Genomic DNA, 27,742 nt, shown 5'->3' on the forward strand with positions numbered 1-27,742 from the left:
ATATAACTGATTAGTGATCAGATATTTTCTTTTCGTCATGTATCCGTCTATCAATTACTTTCTCCCATGTTTTCATGGTGTGTAAAATAGATTATAATAGAATATATTAAATACATTACATAAAACACACTATTTTTATATATATTCAAATATTTTATTTTAACAATTTACGTATAAACATGTCAAATGAGCGCCATGTATTCCAAACGTAATTTATTTGTATTCCACTACTGATTATTGTCAATTTTATTCTCGACTACAACTCAACTACTTGCCTAACTAATGTAATAGCTACATAAAAACTGGTAAATAGTACAGGAAGACAAAAAAGCGTCAAGATAACACCCAAAATAGTTAGAAAAGGAGGTATAGATATTTTTACTTCGATAGGCGATTTGTTTGAGAGTAAAGTAGGGCGGGGTTTTAACATGAATTCGAATTCTTACAAGCTAATACATTAATTGGTTAGTGGTAAGCGAATGACACACTACGAGTTTAGTCAAATGTCCCAACCCTCCTACGTCTGTAGGTAATTTATATTTAGACCAGTTTTTAGATATTGATAATTTAAGTAATTTATATTTTTGCAAAGTATGTTTAAGTTTTAACTAATAATCAAAATAAGTATTGATATCTTTTACTTGATGTATTATTTCCTATTTAGAACTTTTTTGCATAAAATACGTAGTGTCTATCCATCTCATTCTAAATTAAATATAAATATGTATGTTTAAATTTATTCTCCTCAATATTCGAATTTAACAAATTTTTAAATCTTCTAAATTGTATTTATTCTTCCTCATTCAAATGGTTTAAATTATTTCTTTATGCCGTTAAAAAAGCTGGTTGGCTAAATTTGTTGTTGGCACGTCACAAAAATAGATTTACTGTAAGGAGGCCAACTGGAACGTCTTTTGGCCGAGCAAATAACTTTAACAACGAGAACGTTCAAATATTTTTTAATCGTCTGGAAAAAGCATATGACAAATACATTTTCTTCAGTAATCAGGTTTACAACGTAAATGAACCAGGTCTAACCATTATGTAAAATAAAATTGCAGAAATAGTGGGGCGCAAAGGAAAAAGACTAATCGCTGACTTCTGCTGAGAGAGAATCATTAATTACTTTAATTGGATGTATGAGTGTTAGTGGGACTTTTATCCCACCCATGTTAATCTTTCCAAAGAAGAATATGAATTTCCAAACTCATGAAAGGTATTTCTCCTGGATCTCCTGGTTTCCCTTATTTCTTATATTGGATGGTCACTATAGCTATACTCGCAATTTAGATGTGATCAATCTGGCAAGGAACAATAACTTAGTTGTAGTTTCATTACCTCCACATTCACTACACAAGCTCCAACCGCTGGACAAAACTTTTATTGGGAACCCTGCAATCGTTACGTCATAATAACCGCGCTCTCTCTCGGTAAGACATTGGAGAACTTTTTGGCAAAGCATACCTTAAAAGCCAAACTGGATAAATTTCCGTAAATGGATGCCACATCACTGGAATTTATCCATTAAATAAGACTGTGTTCTCAGATACATACTTTATTGCAGCAGAAATTGAGAGTAACAACCAAAGCAATGCAGAACCTTCTTCTACTGGTTCCTATCCGTTTCGGATGTTGGAAATCATATTGGCAATCATGACCTTGCTCGCTGCGGCTCGAAACAGCTCCGTTGAGGTTTTCTTAAACCATGTTCTAAAATTCTGCAGCCATGATATTTTCCTTCTACCGGGTCTTCGCTTACCTTTGACTTTACCTTGCAATATAGACTGCAGCAGGGAGTAACGGTGCTGATTTCTCATAACGTGTCCCAGATATTGCAATTTTATGCGTTTGATCTTAAACACAATCTCTGGTTCCTTCTTCATTTTTTCTAGAACTTCCTTGTTCGTGATCCTTACTGTCCATGATATTCTCAGCATTCTTCTATAAAGCCACATCTCAATGCAGAACCACAAGCTACTAAATCTGGTGTCTAACCAAAAACACTAGAAGCCGGCAACATCAGTAAACCATATCCTGGTTTGCGGAAGTTTGTAGGTAAATTTGAAATATCGTCAGATCAAATAGAAAATCATCAAAATCAACGGTAATAATTTCTTCACATTACAAGGAAGCATTACATTAGCAAAACACCAAAAATAAATTAAGTCACAATAAAGGTGACTAAGAAAAAATTTAAAAAAATGTGGTGGGCGGCATAAAAAGACAACTGAAAGTTCTGCTTACAACGATATTGAGCAGGAATTTCAACCAGCTAATGAAGATATGGATTTGGAAGAGATTACTGTTGTAATGGAGCAGGAAAATACGGACGTAAATTGTATTTTCTGTGACGGAAATTTTTGTGATGATTATCGAGGTGCAACATGAAATCAGTGCCTTATGGGCAAATATAGATTGTTCTGGTGCCGAAAGAGACGAATATTTGTGTGAATATTGTACTTAAAAAATTATGAAATTAAAAAAAATTGTTAGATCAATTTTATTTTATATAAAAAAAAGTAAGTAAAAATGTATCATTGAATTTTTTAAACAAAATCTGTAATCGAATTTTTATGATTTTATTTTGAAAATATTTAAACTTTTACAAGGAAAGTGCATGCGTTTCTCCTATTTATTTTACTTCCAGCACGGTCACTGTTCTTTGTTTATGCATCTTGGTGTATACGTCGTATATTTTAATTCTAAAATGTCTACACAACCTCTTTAAATGGCCAATGATTGTATCCTCCCTAACAAAGATATTAATGAGGAATAAAAAATTCGCCCAATTGCCAATAAAATAAAAAATTATTTATTTCAACGCATCCAGTTACCAATTAGGAATTTGAATTTGCAATCATTATTAAATCGTTGCTGACGTGGGAAAAACGTCGATAATTTTAAAGCAAAAGGTCACGAACTCTATTCATTTCCATCGCATAAAATTGATGTGACGTTTTGGAAAAAGCTTCAAAATTACGTAACAAATGAGTGCTGATTGGCATTAAGTCTTCTACGTATAAAAACCGAATTTTAATGAAAAATGGTTTTCAATTTTAAATCTAGGTCAAATATGATAATGAAGTTATTTCAATTTACTGCGGAAAGAAGCAAATCGTTATGGTTAACTGTGGAACGCTGGAAAAACGCATGTAAGTCATAACAGGTATAGGTACTACAACAGGTATACAACATATAAAATTTATATTATTAAATAATAAACATATATATATATATATATATATATATATATATATATATATATATTATTGTGATATTTAAAGTCTTGGTGCGCCAAGCAATAATTAGCTAATTAATTTTTTGATTAATTAAAATTATTTAAATGATATGATTATGACTCTATCACAATTTTTAATTCTTTTATCTCAGGGTTAAATTCGTGCTTCAATATCTATGCTATTACATGTGAAAGGTAAGGTCCAAAGAATACCGGAATAATAAAAAACACATATGATCTAACAGTATATATTGAAATAAAAATAATGAAATAATTCACACTCAAAAGTTTTCAATAAACAAATCTCATATAATGATTCTCAAAATTTTGTTCTACGTACGTGAACAATCAAAATTAATGGTACAAACAATATTAATTGAAATCTCAAAATCCCAAACTATTCTAACTCTCCTAATCAAAATATTTATATCCTTTCTAAATTAAGTGTAAAAATTGTGTTATCAATAAAAGAAAAAACTGCAGAAAACAAAAATATCTCTCTCTGATGATGAGTGGTCCAAATCCTTGTTCCTTGTAGACTATATTATCTCCTCTCAACCGCTCCCTATGTAATCAGCAATCTTACAACAGATTGTTGCAAGTATATCGTCCTTAACGATCTCCTTCAAAAGCACAAATCATTCAAATTATGATAGCCTTTCTCCTCTCGATAAACTGAATCTCTCGTTGGCCCGAGTGAAAAATGACTCTTGGAATATCTTCTCTTTACGATAAACTGAATCTCTCGTTGGCCTGAACAGTGACTCTTGGAATATAAGTAGAAAAATATGACTTACAATATTTTGCTGCTTCAGCTTCTGTCAGATACACTAACTCCACAAAAACTCACTAACATTCAACACTACTGCTTGCTACTTCTCGGGAATCGCCAGAGAACAATCACTGTTCGTCTTACAGACTTGGAAAACCAACTGATTATCTTTTCTCTCTCCTAAATCTAGCTAAACTTTCATTCCTACATACCTATCCCACCTTTTTCAATCTCCGCCAATCAAAACTCGTCACAATTCCCCCATTTTTTCATTTCGATAACAAACAAATTTTTACCTATAATTATAAAATTTCCTAAAACTTATTTACAAATATTATTTTTCTATAATTCCTAAAAACTTACAAAAACCTCTTTCTAAAATCTCTTCTATTGTCTTTAATCACTGCATTAATGTATTTGGAAAACCCGGTTCAATTGTCTTTGGATTTCACTTAAACTTATGCGGGTCACTCAAGTATAACAAAGAAATAATTTATGCAAAGCTTACATTTTGTTTAGTACAGGTAATCCAAGAATTTAATAACTTTCCTTCTTCGAAATGTTTGTTGGTTATTATCCTACTTATCTGAATTATTTTAATGTTTTTGAACTTTGAAATATTTTTAAACAAACCAATATTTTTCTCGATTTTACATATCATAACAATATATATATATATATATATATATATATATATATATATATATATATACATCTAGCGGTTAATGTAAGCTCCGTTCTAAAACGGTATTATACTAACTCCAGTAGAATATACACCGTGTATTTTATTATCTGAGTAGCGCTTTATGTAGACTCCGACCAACACGTAGGATTAAGTGGACTCCACAAAAGGATAAACCATTTGTGGGATCCGTATTTACGATATTGCATATACTTCTAAACTCCTGCGATGTTGCCAATAATTGTATTAGTAGTAGATTTTCAAATTTTACAGCAGGTACATTCTGGAACTGGAAATTTATTTAAATATCCATTAATTTAATCATGGAGGAATTTGAGGACTATTTGGCTAATTTATGTAGTTAAATATAAATTGTTAACCGACATATACCTTTATTTTACTTTTTAGTTTTAATAAACAAGGCGGTAATTTATATTACTTGTTTTATATATTTTTAAACATAAGAAAGTGTCTATTATAAACGTGGAAAAGTTAAGTTTCCATTTTTATTAATTAGTATTTTTTATTAAAAGGCATTGTCACTAAAACATTTAGTTCATAAATGTACGTACATCGGATAGAGTAATCGTGTAACAGTTTATGAAAGTAGAAGCCCCTTTGGTAGGACTATAATGCTTGTTTTCCTATTAATATAATTAAAGAAAACTCAAACAATAGGAAGATCTTTGTAATTTTTGGATTCCTGCAGTTTAAGACAGGCAATGTTTGTTTTATAGCGTAGTTGAATTTAAACTACAATAATTTATAAATCTATCTTTAATAACATACTTTTTTACTGCCTAATTTCAATAGATATGTCGATTTTTAATTAAAATATTTAATGCATTAAAGTCGCGTAGAGATTTTCACTAAACATTTAATTTTAAAGCTATTATTCTAATAGTCCAAAAAAAAGTATAAAAGTCTAGGGAATTCAATATCCCACTATGGATTTGTTTTATAGATTATCGTAAAGCGTTCGACAGAGTCAAATGGATACACTTATGACTGATACTAAAAGAATTAGGTGTACAACAACACCTAATTTTGCTTATAACTGAACTGTACGAACACACTACTGGACCATTTAAACTAACATTAAAAGAAGATTGAAAATCAAAACGAAATATAAGTATCTGGGAAAAATTTCTCAAACGATATTAATATTAAAAGGGACTTTAAAGAGCATCTGATAAAGCATGCTAAACCTTAAGGCGACTAAACCACACAAAATGGTTATTTGAGAAAAATTATAGCTCGTTCCAGAAAGAATTGTAAATATAAACATTAATGTAGATTAAGAAGAAACGCTGAAGAAAAAAACAGTAGCGGTTAGCCTAAATAAAGAAAGGCAAAAAGAAGATGTAATTTGATGTTTTGAAAAAATCTGATCCGAAAACTGTATGAAAAACATCTCATAGTATAGACATAGAGCGCGGCGGTGCCTCTGCCGTTTGGCGGCCTATATCGGAAACTTTTACTACCATTTGACTATTTGTGTACAATTTTGTGTATGGTTAAGTGACACACCACAAAAAGTGTTTTTATTTTCTCTTTTGTTCAACAATTAAAATGTATTGCTATACTTCTAGATGTTCCAATACAATAAAGGATAATAAACATAAAGCACAGGGTAAAAATTTTTATTATTTTCTATGCGCTAGTTATTATAAACACATAAGCTATACTACAATTAAAAACTATGACCACTATGAAAAATATACGGTAGACTATGACTACATTTGTGCTTTAGAACTATAGTAAGAACAAGATAAAAATCTAAATTCCTTCATAATTATATTAACGAGAAGTTTATAAAACTTTTGTTCGTTATCAGTAAGAGAAAGCGCATTTCAGAATATATTATGAAAAATGTTGTTGATATTACAATATCAGATGATAGGAATACAAAAATAAAAAACAACTTACCTTTTCAAAACAACAATCAATCACTTCATTTTATCACGAAAAATTTAAAAATTGCAATGTAATTGAACCCATTTTGCAAGCTATAGTTACATTGATACTTATGTGGCAATTAGCTGTAAAGTCATTAGTGTTTCGCGTCGTATCATATTTTCCTAATATTTTTGTAGGCAAGCGGTTTAGTTTGTGTAATATAATATCCCCAATTCGTCTCATAATATTTAGTTTTCAAAACAGCTGTTAATAATTCGTTCACATTTTTTAAAGCTCTTTGCAATACATTTGAAAATAAGTCGACAGTAAGTTCTGCCATGGTATTTCATAGTTTTATTCTTATGATTATATCAGTGTTTGTTTAAAATCTATAAATAACTAATTTAATGTTTTTTTTTTGTATTCCCAACATTTCTAATTAACTGCCTAATAGTCAATAATTGATTATTCACTCAATCGTTCCAGGTGTATTAGAAAAAATATTGTATATCCTAATAATTAATAGATATATAGCTTATATATAGCTTATATCGCTATAGTTTGTGCAGTACATTTTATTATCCCTTTTGTGTATGGTATGCTTTTCAGCAAGTTGGTACTTGCTCTTACTTCTAAATTGACAGATCAGCTGTTTAACTGCCTGTACTGAACTTTTTTCTTCATTTTGCAAATATATATAAAAATTAATAAAACTCTGACATACCGTTAATTAAAATATTGGATACCCTATACTATTCAATCAACGGAAATACTAAGATCACACGGGGAGAATCTGTCCCTATCTAATTAGCCCTTTTCGGTCCATCTTTGGACATAGGCCTTCCCAATCCTTTTCCATTCTTCTCTGTCTGTCGGTATAGTCATCCACCTAGAGCCCACGTGCTTCTTGATATCATCTGCCCATCTCATTTGGGGCCTTCCTCTGCTTCGTTTATATTCCCACGGTCTCCAACTTATAAGAATTTTGTTCCATCGGTCTTCTTTTTGTCTTATATTGTGCCCGGCAAATCTCCATTTCAATTTTGCAACTTCTTGTCTAACATCCCTCACTTTTGTTTTCTCTCTTATCCACTCGTTTCTCTTTTTATCCATTAGTCTTATGTGCAACATTTGTCTTTCCATTGCTCTTCGGGTTTTTATGGTTATGTCCATGTTTGCTTTTGTAAATGTCCACGTTTGAGAACCATAAGTTAGAACAGGGAGTACGCATTGATTGTATACTTTAGTCTTAAGATGCTGTGGATATCTTTTGTTTTTAAGAATGTAGCTTAGTTTGCCAAATGCCGCCCATGCCAGTCTAACTCGTCTTTTTATCTCTGCTGTTTGGTTTTCTTTGTTACGTTTTATAGTTTGACCCAGATATATATAATCCTGAACTTGTTCTACTTCATCTTGTCCGATCCTCATTGTGATGTTTTCATCTGTATTTGTTATAATTTTGGTCTTGCTGTAATTCATAAAAAGGCCTATCTTTCCAGCTTCTACGTCCAGTTCTTTCATCATTTCAAATAATTCTTCTCATTTATCTGTTATCAATGCGATGTCATCAGCGTATATTAGATGGTTCAAGCGTTGTCCACAAATTTTTATACCTTTTTCTTCCCATTCTAATCTTTTAAAAATATCTTCCAGAGCCTGATTGAAAAGTTTCGGTGATATTGTGTCTCACGCCTCTATTTATTTGTATTGATTTTGTTCATTCATATCCTTTAATTGTTGTTTTGGCTTCCTTATCTGTGGTCAATTCTGCTGTTAATCAAAGAACTTTTCACTGCCCAATGTTCGACACTGTCGAAAGCCTTTTCGAAATCTATGAACGCTATATATAGAGGAATATGGTATTCATTTGCTCGTTCTATAAGTATTTTCATACTTAGTAAATGGTCACTTTTGCTGAATCCCTTTCTAAAACCAGCTTGTTGGGTATCCATCGAATTTTGTCGTCAATCTATTGGTTAAAATTTTTGTTGGGAGTTTATACATTACATTGAGGAGTATTATGAGACGGTAGTTTTTTATGTCTGCTTTATTACCTTTCTTGTGTAGGATAATGGTTACGGATTCCTTCCAGTTGTTTGGGATTCTTTTTTCTTTTAATATCTTGTTAAAAAGGGAATGTAGAGTGTTAATTACCACTTTTCCACCATATTTCAGCGTATCTGCAGTTATCCCATCTTTTCCAGGCGATTTGTTGTTTTTCATTTCTTTCAATGCCTTCTTTATTTCTGATTTGCTTATTTCTGGCTATAGCTCTGAGTTGACATTTTTTACTTTAGCCTTAAGTTGGTTTTTAATTGTTTCTGGTGGTTCCTTTTTTGTTTTGTATAGTTCTGAGTAGAAATGGTGGATAATATTTATAATGTCATCTTTAATGTTTGTTTCTAGTCCGTTTTCATCTTTTATTTTGTTTATTTCACACTTACCTAATTTCGGTCTTAAGCATTTCATATTTTTGTTGTTTTGTATTACCTTTTCTATTTTTATTTCTTGTTCTTTTCTCTTATTTTCTCTTATCATTCTGCTTATTGTTTTATTGATTTCTACATATTCTATAGCGTCCTTCTTTTATCCATAAGCTTCTTTGTTTCTGTTGATATATAGTTGTTCTTTTTTAGATCCTTTTTTGCTATTTCTTTTCCTGAAGTAATCATCGTTGCTGTAAGTATGTTGTCTATTTCATCTATATCTTTGTCATCACTGTCTAATTTTTAAGTAAGTTGTTCTTTTAATAGGTCTTTGTATATCTCTTTATATTGCCCTAGTTTGTTTCTATCTACTAGATCCCAGTTTTTAATTATTTTTCTTTTCATTTCATAGTTACCGTCAATACTAAGTTTTGCTCTGACCAACCAGTGATCGCTACCTGTTGTGAATCTGTTAAGAACTGTTACATCTTTAATGATATATCGTTCCGTGGACAGTATGTAGTCGATCTCATTTTTTGTGGATCCATTAGGGCTGATCCATGTCCACTTTCGTTGGGGCTTCTTTTTGTAAAAGGAGTTCATTGCGTATAGATGCTTTTCTTCTAGGTAGTTCATCAAAGTAGCACCTCTATCATTTCTCTGACCATACCCGAAATCTCCTATTTTAGTTTCTTCCTTGTTTAGTTTTCTACCCAGTTTGGCATTGAAATCTCGAATTACTAGTATAAGACGATTTTTATGTTCTTCCATAGCCTTTGATATATCTTCATAAAATAGTTCGATATCTTCGTCATCATAAGCTGTCATGGGGGCATATACCTGGATAATTTTAATTGATGTTCTTCTTATTTTAAGTATGACATAGGCTGTATTCGGGTTTCTTCTTTTCGTCGAGTTTCTGATAGGCCTATGATATCTCATTTTATGTTTGTTAATTCTTCTTCCAATTCATGTACTTTTTCATCCGTAGACATTGATCTAATATTGTATGTCCCTATTGACAGGTTGACGGATTTTTTTGATTTATGTTGTGTTCGTCTTAGTGGGTTTTTGTTTTTATCTATCAAAAGCGAATTATTGCGTCTCCCAGATACCGCGAGGCAGACCTTTGAGGTGTGGGATAATATTATGGGTTATTTCTGGTTTCATCATAATTTACACCGAAATCACTAACAAGAGAGTTCTCTTACTTCCACATGTTCAAATTGATATATAGTACCAACAGATGCTAGTTATATACCATCAGTACTAATAAAATGAAAACTATCAAATTAATGTCAATTTCATTGAATAATCAAAACAATCGAATATATATACCAAAACAACACAATAAAAGTAAAAGTAGAAGAAGAACTAACCGACCCTATTGAAGCTGGTAATGGGATAAGACAGGGAGATTTAATGAGTTCTCTATTGTTCAACCGGATTATGGATGAAATATTAAAAAAGTAAGAAATAAAAGAGGATACCAAATGGGAGAAAAACAAATTAAAATAATCTGCTATGCAGACGACGCAATACTATTCTTTCAAAGTGAAGATGATTTACAACGTATGCTACACCAATTTCATATAACCGCCAGAAAATTTAACATGTTAATTTCCTCAAAAGGAAAGATAATAGAACAAGTGATGGAGTTTTAATATCTAGGTATCATATTATCTAGCTACGGAAAACTCGAAACTTAAGTGGAAGATCCACTGAATAGAGCAAACAGAGCCGCAGGCTGCCTAAATGAAACAATATGAAGAAATAAAAATATCGGGAAAGAAACCAAAGGCAGAATTTACAAAACAGTTATCAGACCAATAATGACATACACAGCAGAAACAATACCTGACACAGAGAGAACAAAAAGGATGTTAGAAACAACAGAGATAAAAACACTTAGAAAAATTGATGGTAAGACACTATGGGACAGAGCTAGAAGTACAGATATAAGATGTAGATACAAGGTGAAGAACATCAAGAACTGGTTAAGAAATAGAAGAGTAAAATGGAAAGATCATATAAGCCGAATGACAACAAATGGAGTAGTAGACATGGCAAGAGACGGTTACCCAATAGGAAGACGATCAGTAAGAAGACCACGAAAACCATGGAACGGCAACTTACTGGAGACACATTGAAAAACAGACAGAGTCATGTCTATATAAAAAGAAGAAGAAGAAGAAGAAAAAGATACACAGGATTGACAGGATAAACAATAAAATAGCTGCAAGAAAGAGAAAATGAATCAGTCATATTAATGTAGAATAGCAGAGGACAGAGTATTTGTCATAGCCTTAGACAAGTGTCCAATTGAAAAAAGACCACAGGTCGTTCAAAAAAGACGGAACTCTAGAAAGAAAATAGAATAGATTTAAAAAAAAAAATAAAAGCATAAACATGTCTTTTCCTACTCTTATAATATTGAAAATACGCAAATAGAACCTTGAATTAAAATGTAACCTTTGATATCTGTGATAAATTCATCACCTGAACAATGGCGCCGATGTATGAAGTTGAAATTTTTTACACCTATTTTAACTGTTTATTTTTTTATTATCTATATATGAGTTACGAACGATATCACAAACCTATTTATTTACCACAAACAGGCTCTTTAATACCTTAAATTATTACTATACAAATCTGATTCGAAATATCGTCAAAAAGTAATACACGGCATGTAAAATTTAAATTTTCAATAAAAAGTAAAATATTAGGCATTACTTATGGGGTTCAAAGAACGAGCCTTTACGAAAATTTAAGTACTAAGAAGATCACCACAATCGGGCATACCCAGGGTAATGATTAAATAATTAATCGGCTAATTCTTCAGTCACCCCTTTAATATGATTTTGTTAAATTGGTCCTTTTTAGGACCAACTATTCTAATAACATATGTTTATAACTGTTAAGGGTATATCTAGAGATCAAGAAACTTTGCTTTACTTAAACTTATCAGACATATGCGCTAAACACGAATCTGACTTATTTATAGTGCAGGAAACACATATAGGGCCTAACGTAGGGTATTTGGTATAAAGCTTATCGTTGAAAACCACATTATAATTATAGACATGCTATCTCTGTCGGAAAAAAAGCAAAGAATAACTCAAAGTAAGAAAGGACAACACCAGTCAGCTTTCAGAGAACCTTTCAACGATGTTGAGCTTGGATCCACCATTTACATATTTAATGAAAAATAATACAACTACCGACATTGAGGATCTGAGCACAAAGCTTATTACGAAATCTAGACCAAAAACACCACAATGGCTTATCCGGATGATGAACAACTGTATTCAAATTATGGAAACACCCAAAATCTAGAGACAAGCCAAAGTTGTTACTTCGCTTAAACCTGGCAAAAACTCCAACGAACACAAAAACTATCGGCCAATATCTTTATTTTATCAGCTATTTAAAATACTTTTGCACAAGATCGTTAATATGATTTCACCGATATTTTAAGAAAATCTCAAATTAAAAGACAAAAGTGGCTATAGATAGGGAAGATCATGTACATTACAAATGCTAAATCTTACCCAACACATCAAAGACGGGTACGAAAAATATCGGGTATCAGGGGTGGTATTTTTCAATCTAAATGCCGCTTATGACACCTTAAATTACCAAATATTTCTCGAAAAACTATATGATATTCCCTTAGATAACAAACTCACTTATATTATTTGCGTATGCCTACACAAAAGAATATTTTTTGTATCACTCAATGTTAAGAATAGCAGATGAAGAACGGTCTCGCTTGGGGTAGCATAAAAGCACCTACACTGTATAACATTTACCCAAACGATCAACTTATACCAGTAGATAATAGGACTAATATTATAAAGACGATACACCTATTATTGCACAATAAAAATAAACTATGAATCAATTTTCAGCCAAAACCCCTGAAAAACTCATGTGCGCTCCTCAATTTCCCTAACATAGACGCTTTCACAAACTGAACATCCAATAATGTCATGAAATTGTTGAACTGTAGACTTCCTATAAATTTCTTGAAAATAGTTTGTATCCCACGGGATCAGTCACAGATCATTGTTTAAAACTAAAAGGTAAATTGAGGACCAGAAATAATATTTTTCGCAAGCTTGTCAGCTAAAAATGAGGCGTACGTCCTTCCGCCTTTAAAACATAGACGCTTGCACTATATGCTTCTGCTGCCGAATATACCTTGATAGACAAATTAACCATTCTTTCGTTTTGTGCACAACACTACTACCCATTTTAACACAAAAATATCTATTGCAGCACTTAACCATATTTATTTTAAGATAACCTTCTATCGAGATATAGTATACGAGATATCGAGTATACAAATAAGACCAGAACAAAAATAATAAAAAAGCTTTATACAAGATATCGCAGAAGAGTAGATGAAATAAAAGTAGTTTTTATTAATCGGGTGCTTACATAAAACGTACAAAGACATACTCACGTAAACAAAATACATTACGAAATTTCTGTAATAAAAAAAAAACATCGAATTCGGCATTGAACTAATAAATTATATTAAATAAAAAAACAATATTTCTAAAAATGCAGAAAAAATAAAATTTTCTATGCAAGCGAACATTCCATTAAATAATAAGCCGAAATCCTTTTGTATCTATATACCTGTTTTTTAAAGAACCAGTTACCTTTTAGTACGTAGTTATACCAGGTAATAAGATATCCTCTGTTACACAGTGTAATGCATATGACATTACACTGTCTACAAATAGTAGATAAAAATAAGGAGCCCATATAAACCGTTCAGGGTATATGTTGAAAATATACGGTATAATCGCACAGTTGCCAAACTCTCAGAGCTTACTTAAACCGATAAACGTATGGTTCAAATATACAATGAAAAAGATCTGAACGACCCCTATAATATATACTCGTGAACTAAACGATATACATTTATGATACAGGGGTATTTACGGGCTCCAAAAAATTTTTATAAATTATTAAACTCTACATGTTGATGAATCGACAGAACCAATATTATGGAATGGTCAAGTGAGCTCCGTATATCGGTATCCACTTGACCACGGAGCTCAATTAAACCTGAATTTTAACATGGGCGGAGTCCACTTTATGCCGTAGATATATATATATATATATATATATATATATATATATATATATATATATATATATATATATATAATAAAACTTTATTTTACATAACGTGTCAGTCAATAATACCTAACTACTTATATATATATATATATATATATATATATATATATATATATATATATATATATATATATACGAGGCGTGTTTTTTTTAAGTAAGTACCGTTTTGGAATTAAAAAAAGACGTGCAAAGATATGGCTTAATCTACTTTTCTACATAATTACTCAACTTGCCACGTTTTTTGTTCTGGATTGCACGACGCAGATTTTTCAATGTCTCACAATTAGACGCTGCATTGATTGTCTCATTACGAGGCAGAAACTCCACTAGCAATACTCCTTTTCTGTCCCAAAAAACTGTGCACATGATTTTCCGGGCAGAAATTGTTTGCTTAAACTTCATTCTTTTGGGTGATGATGAATGTCGCCATTCCATGGATTGTTGTTTCGATTCTGGTGTGACGTAGGCCACCCACGTTTCGTCACCAGTAACAATTTGGTCTAAAAAATCTTCACCTTTACTGTGGTACCGCTCAAGGAAAGTCAATGCACTGTCTAAACGTTGGGTTTTGTGCAAATCCGTCAACATTTTTGGAACCCAACGTAAACACAATTTCCGGTAATTCAAGTTCTCGGTAACAATGCGATACAAAACCCTACGAGAATACCGAGGAAAGCAGTCGAACAATGATGAAATTGTAAAGCGTCTGTTTTCTCTCACCTTTTCGTCCACTTTCTGCACCAAATTTTCATTAACGACCGAAGGACGCCCACTCCGTTCTTCATCATGCACATTTGTGCGGCCATCTTTAAATGCTCTCACCCATTTCCTTACCATTCCATCACTCATAATGTTTTGTCCGTAAACTTCAACGATCTCACGATGAATATCGATCGGTTTTACGCCTTTAGCACTAAGAAATCGTATAACAGCCCGTACTTCACAATCAGCGTGACTCACGATTGTTGGAGGCATCTTAAACACTGGAGTAAACAAGTATACAATGAAGAATCAGACTGTTATGGCGTCAGTGAGTAGACAAGAGATGTAGGTAACAAGCGCTCATGCGCGGAACGGCGACGTGTGTATATATATATATATATATATATATATACATATATATATATATATATATATATATATATATATATATATATATATATATATATATATATACACTGTATCCGTAAAATATAGAACAAATTCTTTTTTAGCTAAACAGACCATTTTAAGAAATAATCCTAAAACACGTCGATTTTTGATTTTAATTCACCTTATTTTAAAATAATATTTTAATACACAGGGTGAATTACTTTCGAGGAATGACGTCACCGTCATTTTTTTTTAAATGGAACACCCTCATTTTGTCTCAATCGGGGCAATCAATCAAGGTAATTTAAACGGGGCAACGTACCTTGAGTTTTTAAGGGGGTATCTCGTACCTACTTTACGTAATTTTTTTCCCAGAAGAAGTAATCCTGGAAGTTTTGATGAAAGTTTATGGTTTCAACAGGATGGTGCACCTCCACATTATGCTGTAGATGTTACAAGTTTCCTAGATGGAATTTTTCCGAACAGGTGCATTGGTAGACGTGGACCTATTGAATGGCCAGCGAGGTCACCAGATTTCAATCCTTTGGATTGTTTTATGTGGGGCCATCTGAAGAATGTTGTGTATCAAACGAAACCAGCAAATATTCAAGAATTACAACAGAGAATTCGGACAAGAATAAACAATATTTCTCAAGACACAATAAATAAGGTTCAACAAGAATTTGTACAACGTTTGGGTTACTGTCAAATACAGCAAGGGCTGCAGGTCGAACATTTATAAAGTCACGTATTTCATCATATTCTGTCCGCTAGACAATAAGTATTTTTGATAATATTGTTAATTTAACTAACGCGTTACTTTATGAACACACACAAAACTATTGTATTTTTGTCCACCCTGTACCAATTTAAATCAACAGGTGATACATTTTTTGAATCAGCTCAGCTAGAGTAATCCAAAAATTGAGACAAAATGGAGGTGTTTCATTAAAAAAAATGACGGTGACGTCATTACTCGAAAGTAATTCACCCTGCATATAAGAATATTATTTTAAGATACGGTAAATTAAAATCAAAAATTAACGTATTTCAGGATTATTTCTTAAAATGCTCTGTTTAGCTAAAAAAGAATTATTTGTTCCATACTTTACGGACACAGTGTATATATATATATATATATATATATATATATATATATATATATATATATATATGTATATTAAATATTAAACCTAGAGCTAAGAATAATACTATTACAAGAATCAATATTAAACTAAATAGTCTTCCGGGTTAAACTGCGTCGATTATCATTACTCCGAGCTTTCGACCTACTCTTTGATGTCTTCTTTAGGGCTTCATCCCCAGACACTACTACACTAATTCCTAAAAAATGCATTGGGACTGGCAAACTGGTATTGGGAACAGAGGACGGTTCATTTATACCGTCGATGATGACGATGGTACCAAATTCTGTTGGTACTAGAGAGGCTTTGTTCTCAGCGCAAGTCTTATGCCAGAGCTGCATAGAAGTCAACTGCGACGTATACGCATGTCTGGTTGATTACGAGAAAGCCTTTGATCCAGTACAGCACGCCAAGAAGATGCAAATACTAAAAGAAGCAGGAATTAACAACCAAGATCTGAAAATAATTAGAAATCTTTACTGGAATCAGACAGCAAATCTCAGAGTTGAAGGTGAACATATTGACTATGTGAAAATTATGCGTGGAGTGAGGCAAGGCTGTATTTTGTCTCCTCTGATCTTCAATCTTTACTCTGAAAGAATATTTATCGAAGCTTTGCACGAAACTAAAAAAGGTATTCTACTAAGTGGTTACCGGCTAAACAATATCAGATATGCAAATGACACCATAGTATTTGCGGACAACTTAGAAGACCTACAAGTTTTTATGAACAAAATCACGTATTACAGTCAACAATATGGACTCAATATAAACGTTAAAAAGACAAAGCTTGTGATAATTAGCAAGAAAAGGATAGCAGAAGGTCAACTCTACGTCAACCAATCCCCTGTAAAAAGAGTGACGCACTGCAACTACCTGGGCACCATAATAAATAAAGAACGGACCAACAACCAGGAGATTAGAGCACGCAGCGAAAAAGCTAGATCCACCATCAATCGGATCCTTTTATCAAGAGTCGCAAGAGTCTCTTAATAAAAAAGTAAGAATACTGCGATGCTACGTCTTCTCTGTTCTTTTTTTATGGTGTTGAATCGTGGACCTTGAACAAAGATATGTGCAGAAAATCGGAAGCATCTGAGATGTGGCTATATCGGAGAATACTTAAGATCTCGTGGACTGACCGAGTCACAAATGAGGACAGAGGTATTGACCACCATCAAATCTCGAAAGTCACAATTCTTCGGACATATTATGCGATCCAGATATGCTCTCCTTCAAGCCATCCTGCAAGGAAAAATATTTGAAAAACGAGGTCTGGGAAGAAGACGAACATCTTGGTTAAAGAACCTCAGAATCTGGTTCAATACAATATCTGTCTAGCTTTTCCGAGCTGCTGCAGAAAAGATAAAGATTACCATGATGGTATCCAATCGTAACGGATAGGCACATCAAGAAGAAGACATACTGAGGCATAGAAAAAAATACGATTATTAATCTTACTAAAAAATTTAAACCGCAGAAAGCAGAAGTTTTATTAATCCGCACTACAACATTGTCCTTTTTTTCTCCAAATCACTAATCATAAATTATACTGTAAAATTACCTATATATTTAATTATAAAGTAAACATTTTGGATTTTGCAGACAATTTTTATTTCTAATACATTCCAACATTCCAATATATAGATGTATATAAGTTTTCGTATTTATTTTTTTACTTTACAGGTCTACAGGCATGTAGGGTGTAGTACCAAAACAAAAAAAAAACGTAATAAGTAATATATGTAGCTAAAAACTTACCCCATCTGGCGTTACGTCCTGTTTAACGTTAACTCTGTAGTTAGTGGACGGATTTAATTCGGTTTTGCCGCCCCGTAACCATACCACATTAATTGGTTTGTCACCGTTCACATCACAATGAAGTAGCGCAGCATCTCCCTTTTTGACGGTGACAAGCCGGGATGGGGCAGAAAAGTATGGTGAAGCTGAAACAAATATAAGCAATTAAGATTTTTTTGTACCATACTTATTGACTGTTTTCTCGAAGTGTTTGCCAGAAATTCAGATGGACACAAGTCAAAAATACAATAATTGTAAAAATAATAATTAGTATTATTCATCAATTAGCCTATATTTGTCCACTGCTGAACGTAGGCCTCCCGTAAAATTTTCCACCTATTCCTATCTTGTGTTTCTAGCATCCAGTTTGTGGTGATGCGTTTGATATTAGTATTATTGCACATTCATAAATAATAGTCGTAATAAAAGGTGTTAACAGGAAATCACCAAAAAAAATTCAATGTAGAATCACTGTGGAACGACTCTACAAGAGAAATGTACCAAAGAAGGCTAGCACAGAAAATGCAGCTGAAACAAATAGACTACATCGAAGATACAAAAGCGAGCTGGGAGAAAATTAAAAACAACTTTGAAAAAGCAGCAACAGAAGCTCTACTAAAACGCAAAGTCATACTGAACAAAAGAAACAATAGCAATACACCATGGTTCAGAAAAGAAATAAAAGAGAAATGTAAAGAAAAACAAGAGGCCTACACGAAGTACAAAACATCAAATACTCCAGAATCCCGAGACAGCTCTAACAGAATATGAAATAATGAAGCATGTTTAAATTTTCCTTATATTATTTCTCTTATAAAATTACTTTCACGTCACCTATGTCTATATACTTTGCTAGATGCCTTAAAAATAACCCATAAGCAACGAGCGATTTGTCATGCCTGTTCGCAACAACGAAATAGCTCACTATCTTTCGATAGTTAAATAGAAACCCTACCCTTCCTCTTAACCAAGAAGTTAGTTCCTATTGTTGAACAACCCAGCTTAGTTTCTAAGAAAAGCTGATATGTGGGTCTTCGATGAAATAATCCTTTTTGTCTGGAGAAAGTAGCAAATTTATAGAAAATAAGACCACATCGGACTTGTCAATTAAGTACTATTTTCGCTTGACACTCTTCGCTTTCGCTTCGACAAATACTCCCACACTTTTTTATCCCTAGCTGGTCTAAATATCGAAAATCGAGTTCTTTTTTGTTGTGGTTCCTGTGTTGCATGCGGTTGTCTTCATCAAACAGCGGTTAGCGTAATTTCAATTCACGATTATCCATCCATCTTTATACAGTACTTCCTACAGTAAATTTCTCCAATCTGATGACACTGAGTCAATTCTGTTTGCCGTTTCCTCCATCCATTCAGTTCAGTCTATTCTATTCCAGTCTAGTCTATTATGAGGATTGATCTGATGTATTACCTGTACCTACATTGATTAGATAATTGATGTGCTGATTGAATCCACCGTAATTCGGTACCTTACTTAAATCATCTACGCTGCTTAAGAAGTCCCAATACATCTGTTGCGAATGCAATCTGTCAAGTGCCTTTATCGACGACCGTTGTATGAAAGAACGTTATTACCTGTGACTGCCTGCCGCCGACTGTAAGTACAATATCGATTTTTTAATAATTGTGGTCGCTATTTTTATGATTCAACGATCAGTTTTTTTTCCGGTGCTACCTAAATCGTTAGGAATTGATTTATGACTCAAGTTCAGTGCCTTTACTTTATTTATGGTTTATTTATTTTGAATCCAACCGAATGAACTACTAATAGCAGACATTTACGATATATAACATACGATGTATAATCAGATTTGTTTTATATGTAGTTTATCCTTATTATAGATTTTATACACGTATTTGAGGTGATCACAATCAAACATTTAAGTAACTTCATGTTTACGTATTCTCAAGGCGTAAAAATCACTCATTTGTTTTATTTCAAGTTATATCAAATACTGACGTAGATACAACTATAATATTCCTTGCCTTTTTCTTATTCTCGAGGATACTAAATTACTCATAATTATTTTTCATAAAATATTATTCGTTGTATTTAATAATAAACTGTGCAGTAACTTATTTCTTGCTATTTTACTGTTCAATAAAAATTTTATAGAGGATTTACTTAAACTTTACCTCAATATAACCCCGTTGATGAACTATTTGCCTTTTATTTTTTTATTATGTATATATTTATTTCATGTGAATGGTGTATCTCTTTCAGACATTGTTATTGATTGATATTACGATTTGATTTATTATTTAAACAATGGTTATGTGGCGAAATATTAAGTGTGTACCGCGTAACTGTATTAACTTTTCTCTCTCAATTTATTTTATTCTCGCGTGATTATCCTAATCGTATCTTACCTTTCTCGTTATCTTATTTTATATGTGTCGTTCCCTGGGTAACCTCTATTCTGTCATTAAAGAGGGTACATTGAAACAAAACAGTTGGTAAGAAGAACAAAAGAATTAACACTGAGAACAGTTTACAAAAAGGATGGAAAGCGACTTCTCCGGTACACAAAAACAAATATGGAGATTCATAAGAAACCAACAAAAAGAAATGGCAGAATTGAAGGAATAGAATAACATACCAACAAACAAATGAGAAAGATACCTGACGGAACTGTTTAAAGGAAAGGAAAATAATAATCAACACAATAACGCACCCGAATTAAGACACGAAATAGAGATTAGTTTTCAGGAAGTAGAGATTAAATTCACTTAAACATAGATGGTCACCAAGACCAGACGGAATAACCAACGAGCTTCTAAAACACGAAGGAGAAAGTATAACCCTAGAGATGACAAAACTTATACAAAAACTAATACTGCACTGCAAGATACCAGACTCATGGAGAAACAACATAATGATACCAATGTACAAGAAAGGAGATAAAGAAGACCCCAACAATTATAGAGGTATAAATCTACTGAGCACTTAATCTTACCACAAAAGTTCTAACCAACAAAATCAATAAAATAACAACTTTATTAGATGAACAACAAGAATACAGATTCGGAAGATCCTGCGTAGACGCCGTATTTGTACTAAGACAAATCACAAAAAAGGCCATCGAGTACAATAAACCATCATATCTATGTTTTATAGACCTGACAAAGGCTTTCGATCGCATCCAAGTCGAAGACGTTTTACACCTACTGTATAAAAGAAACATACCAATCAATATTATACAAACCCTCGAAAACATCTACTTCCATAATCGAATACAAATAAAGATAAATGAAAAACTAACACAGTATATACCATTACAAGCGGAGTCAGACAGGGTGACTGTTTAAGCCCACTTCTTTTTAATATAATAATGGACAAAATAATACAAGCAGTACATAAAGGTCATGGTTACAGAATGGGGAACTAAGAAATCCAAATATTATGTTATGCAGATGACGCCGAATTAATCGCCGAGAAAGAAAACGAGCTCCAAAGATTAACACACATCTTCAATACAACTGCCAAGAAATATAATATGATAATATCATATATAATAATAAAGCAGGAAGTAAGGTTTAGATATCTTGGAATAGATATAACTAGTTACAGAGATGTTGAAGAAAAAGTACGACAACGAAGCTTAAAAGCAAGTAAAGCGGCGGGATCTCTTAATGACATAATCTGAAAGAACAAATACCTAAGACAAGACACAAAAACAAGAATCTATAAAGCAGCAATTAGACCTATATTAACATACACGGCGGAGACAAGTCCTGACACATCTAAAACGAGACGACTACTAGAAACAGCAGAGATAAAAATACTTACGAATATTATGGAAAAGTCTGTTGGATAGGGAGAGAAGCAAAAATATAAGAAAAGCATGAAATATAGAAGACATAAATGGATGGGTGACAAAACGGAGACAGGAGTGAAACGAACACATTAGTAGAGGGGCAGAGGATAAGATGGTACGAATAGCACGGGATAAGTCACCAAATAAACGAAGAAGTATTGGCAGACCAAGAAAAAGATGGTGCACCAATTTAAACAATTTAGGAGGCTAATATTAAAGAAGAAACAGGCTTTAAACCCAACATACAAGAGGAAAGAAGAAGAAGAATTGCAGATTAATTACTAAAAATTGAATATTTAGAACATGAAACACCAGAAAATAGCTTCTGAATTATATTAAATTTGTTTTAATATAATTCAGAACTTGAATTCAACCTAGAATTTGTATAAGTATTGCGGTGTCCTTTTATCGTTCTTTTTCTTTAAATTCCTTTTTCAAAACAGACGACCTATCGAATTTACATTCTTTGACTAACCAAAACACAGAAACAACTGCCAAACACTGATGTATTTTGAATGCTTCCACAAGACACAGAAAACTTTTAGCGGACTGAACTCACAATATTCTGATAAATATCTAAAAGTTATGTAAACTCCATAAAACTTTCGGTCTTAACAGGTGGTTACTTGGAACTTTCACAAAACTTTCCGAAGAGATATTTCATAATTTAGTTCAAATCCGCTCTGCAAATTACTGAAACGTAATACGGAGTGTAGTCATAGTTTGTTTTGGGGCACTTCTTTTTTAATCTTATTGAATTATGTAATCGTAGATGTTCTTGTTTTCAGTGATTTTGAACTAGTTTTAGAGTATGGATATTACATAAGTAATCTCAATGATTATCTTACAAAAACGGGAATAACATTTTAAATATTTACTTTCTAAAAATAGGAAAGAGTTCCTGATGCAACAATGCCTCTACGAGTACACTGGATCTAACTTATGCACAGATTATACTAATTTTACGCAATCGGTTTGCTAATTCTATGGTTCTTTTCCAATGTTTTATTTATTTTATGTGTTTACACTTATTTCTTTGTAACTCATGGCATAATATACCGAGTGATAAATCTTCAAAAAGGCCAAAGGAAACTCAATGGGAAATTCTAAGCTGTCGAATTCCTGCTTCCCTAATTATTTTACATCAAAAGTCAAGACATACTATTTGTATAGGACTGAAATCTTCATTGAAAACAAATTGTTCTACGAATTTAATACATTCCAAAATTTTACAAGGACTAAATACATTTACCAGAGTATTGTTCTTAAAGTTAGGCCACACCTAGTGCAGAATGTGTATGACATGTTGCGTTTAATCACAATGAAGTTAGATATTAACAGTATATGATCGTTTCTCATGACTTTTGACGTAATATGATTAGGGAAGGAGAAATTCAACAATATAGAATTTTTCCTTGAGTTTCGTATAGCCACCAGGTATACCAGGCACGGATCAGATATCATGGATTGTAGGTAGAAGAGCTTTTGTTTTGTAATTCTCTTTATCTAGTGTAAAGCTGTTTACAAATCGTGTCTTAATTCTTCCGTTTTATATATGTATTTAGGTCTTTGTGATTAATACATTTTTGTTTTTTTTTGTCTCTGTTTAGAATTACCTTCAAAATTTCATCAGTGATGCAATGTATTTGTACTATTTTACAAAGATCGACCTGGTATATATATTATTACTCTACTTTGGATTTAAAGTCTGGATACTAGCAGACTGCAACAAAACAGAATCCAAGAAAGCAGCAGTGCTTTCTTGGACAACAGTGGACAGTGTAAGAACAACGGTGATCAATGACGAGTGGATGCCTATTAAGATCAGAAAAAAATAAAAGAAAGATCCAGTTTCACGGAAAATTCAAAAATGGATAGAAGAAAACCGTCGACCATCTTGGCAAGAAATATCAAGCCCCAGCTTAGTAGTTAATACGTATTGGGACTTTTTTATCATGAAAGATAGCTAGCTTAAATGCGTAGTGGAACATGATCATGTGTCCGAGAAGAGAGAACACAGTTGTTAATTCCAAAGAGCAGAATGTCCAAAGTAGTTCGTCAGTTACAAGACAGACGATGCAAAGGAATGGTGTAAGAAATGTACTACCCATGCCATGGACCATACCCAAAAAAAAACGACTCCTATGAGACAATACAATGTTGTTAGTCGGTTTGAAAGAATGGTTGCAAGCACATGTTGGTCGTGATGGATTACTTTACAAAGTGACTCAAGATCTATCAAATTCCGGACCAAGTCCGCCACTATTGCAAATGTGTTAATCAAAGAGTATATCACCGGATTTGGAGTGCCTTTAGAGATCCACAGTGACCAAGGAATGAACTTCGAGAGCGATCTTATTCCAGGGAATCTGCGATCGACTAGACATGAAGGAGACAAGAACTACAGCCTATTATCAGTGAATCAAGGAGCCAAACACCAGCAAAAGTCATAGTTAGACGCGAGATGTAACTACCTTGTAATCTAGAGTTTGGATGTCGACCAGGTGAAGATGCAGCTGAAGATTATAGAAGGATGGACGATATATACGAGTTGATCCGTTCCCATCTTCACATTGCTAGCGACCGAATGAAGAAACGGTACGATACCCAAGCCGGAAAGGGATGTTTTAAGAGGAATTACAAAGTCTGGCTCTATAGTCCCAAGAAGCGAAAAGGTTGTTCTCCCAAGGGCCACAGTTCTGGAAGGTCTGTACCTCATTAGGGAGATTAACGATGCCATCTACCAAATAAGAAAGATTCCGAGGGGAAAACTAATGATAGTACACCATAAGTCCACAACGTAGATGAAAAAATGGAAGTCAACCAAATCCAAGAAGTACCTGACCTCACGTTTGAAAAATTCATGGGGGCATATGGAGGTAGCACTAAAGCAAGACATGGTTTTACAACAACTGGAGAATATAAAGATCAACCAGCACTCCCAGATGACTACTTACTGGCTTATACCATTCCGGTCAGTAATAAAGACGCACAAGGGTTGCATCTATATTTCGAAGAAAGATTAGTCGAGTTGCAAAACTTTGATACCATCTATCAGCCCCCGGAAAAGCTTTAAAACTCCAAGATGCATCACGTTATTTTTTTTATCTGGTAACAAAAGTCACTGCCCATGACCAACCCACCTAGTATAGGAAACATTACTTCAATTAAGGGAGCATGTGCTGGAGTCCAATGTGTAAAATTTAGCCATGTCAAAGCTAGAATACCGTCAGTTGTACTCTATTGCAATCCGCATGGTTACTGGTACGAAGCGAAAACCCTCCCTTGCTACTTTTATACAACTGAAAGTTGTAAAATAGGGTCCAGTATCTAGTTTCAGTTCCAGTCCCGACAAGGTTCCAGGAGGAACCATCTCTTAAGGAGGGAGCAATGTTACGCCATCCCCTTGCCTTACGATCGACCATCAGTACGGAGTTTAATGAACTGCGGTTGTCTAGACCATACTCGATCAAGCAGGTGTCTGAGATACCCGTTCTAACAACGATGTTCTGATGTCGCCTTTCGAGATAATTTTAAGGTTTTATGATGAATTAAAATGACGTTCTAGAAGAACTAAATAAATTTATATAGAGAAATTAAATTAAGGGAGTTAGTCTAAAAAATATATTTGTAACGGAAGTAAATAAATGTTATAAATTAATTGTATTTTTGATGTTAGTTGTAAAAAACTGTAAATAAATTAAAATAAGTGTTAAAATGCTGTAAATAAAAACTAAAATAAACGTTACAATATCAAGTGTACATATTTTTTAATCATGTCTATTCTTTCTTTAATTACTGCAGTGAAAATTATTACAGCAAATAAACAATTTATTTAATACAGCCTTCCTTCTAGAGAAGAAATTTTATATAGAAGATCAATTTACAAAATCTCAGAATTATTTTATTCATCAATTGGCCTCACAAACATTTAACATGCGATGCATCAATCAGCATCATAAAGCTACTTCTTCATTTATCTATAATTTTTCTAGTCCAACTTGACATAAAACTTTCATCTTACTTACTATTTGTCGATCTATATTCCACAAAATTTACTTCCCTAAAGTTTGTGAGTCTACGGGGAAGTAACTAGGACATAAAGTATTATTAGACAAGATAAAGTTTTACATTTTCCTTCGGAGTTCTGGCGGTCATTTTAAGTTAAGGTTATATTCGAACAATATTTCGAATGACGTTTGCCATGTGTATTCAAAACAAAATATTTTCTATAAGAATTGCATCTAAAGCAAGCGTCATAAATATTTTAGGGTTAATATTTCATTGAGGCAAATGCTGACAGGGAAAATTGTACGAGGAAATTGGTAAAATATTAAGGCAAAGACGCGTCTTTAACTGATGTGGAATTTATTTATGGTATGGACATTTAGATCAATAGAAAATAGGAAAAGAGTTAATATTTCTGTCTACTGGTTTTTTAATACACTACCAAACCGTCAAATTTGTACTAGGAATACATTGCAAACATATTATAAATGAGTTTTAAGATAGACATTAATATAATGTCAGAAAGCGAAATCATTAGTCAGATCACTAATCGAAACAAGAAGCTAAGGTCGTTCTAGACAGAAATGGCATGATCATATTTCAACATGATAAGAGGCAATGTTTAATAAAAACCAGCAATATGCATAAATAAAATTACTACTATTAGTAAAATATCTTTTGTGACTAGCTTTACAAAATATTTAATATATCGTAGATATCGTATTATGTCTATACAGAGTGGTCCCTCAGTAATTATACAAAAAGAAACCGTAGATTCTATACTTTAAAATATTACGATTTAAACAAAATTGTTTTAGTAAAATGTTGATATTAAGAAAGATACAGGGTGTTGAAGTGGAAATTTAAAATTTTATTTTTCGCTATAACTTTCATGTTTGTAAACATTTATAGATAAAAATTTACAACTTTGTACTACTTTATGTTTATTTACAAACCAAATTAAGAAATAGTTAAAATTAAACTAAATAACATTAAACTTTTTGTCAAAGTAAGTGTTTGATATGTCCACCATTTTCTTTAATTCATTTGTCAATACATTCCATAAAAGATCGTCTCATATTAAATAGCATCCTTGGTTCTAAAGAAACTGCTGCAGTATTTATTGTAAGTATTATAAGTATAATAATAAGTACTCTTTTAGGATTTTTTATTAATTAAATAATTATATTAATATTTCACCACACAACCAAGGAATATGACTACCACGAACAATCCAACGTTAAGGAAAGTTGGAATTTAAGTATGTTTTCACTGCCCTTTTTTGCTGATGACCATAAATTTAGTTTTTGATATGTTTACTTGTAGTCCAAATCTTTTACTTACTGTATTAACTTTGTTTAAAAGTTAATACAGTTAAAGTAAGTTAAAACGCAGCAGTTTAAAATTCTAAAAATGAATCTGCGGCTTAGTCTAGAATATGCTGGTATCTGATCGGCCTATGGTGGAGCAGTACGGCAAGAGATAAGGGCTTGCGGCTCGGTGATACTCCTCCATAGATCCCTACCGGAAGGGCGTGTGCCGCCTAAATACCGGGTATATATATATATATATATATATATATATATATATATATGTATATATATATATATATATATATATTTATATATTAACTTTGTTTATTAGTTGCTGTAAACTGTTTAAACTGTCTGTAAAAATAATTATG

The 27,742-nt window shown here is 32.6% G+C and overlaps 1 protein-coding gene across 2 annotated transcripts in view; it reads right to left on the reverse strand.

Annotated features, from left to right (window-relative positions):
* Positions 1 to 27,742, reverse strand: part of Dscam2 (Down syndrome cell adhesion molecule 2) — a 572,707-nt gene that overhangs the window by 75,636 nt on the left and 469,329 nt on the right. For both annotated transcript variants that reach the window (XM_072535610.1, XM_072535611.1), the window contains exon 15: positions 18,176 to 18,360. In XM_072535610.1, coding sequence (XP_072391711.1) covers positions 18,176 to 18,360 — 185 coding nt within the window. The remainder of the gene's footprint in view (positions 1 to 18,175; positions 18,361 to 27,742) is intronic.

The sequence above is a fragment of the Diabrotica undecimpunctata genome, chromosome 6 (genome assembly GCF_040954645.1).
Source record: "Diabrotica undecimpunctata isolate CICGRU chromosome 6, icDiaUnde3, whole genome shotgun sequence".
In the NCBI taxonomy this organism is placed as follows: domain Eukaryota; kingdom Metazoa; phylum Arthropoda; class Insecta; order Coleoptera; family Chrysomelidae; genus Diabrotica; species Diabrotica undecimpunctata.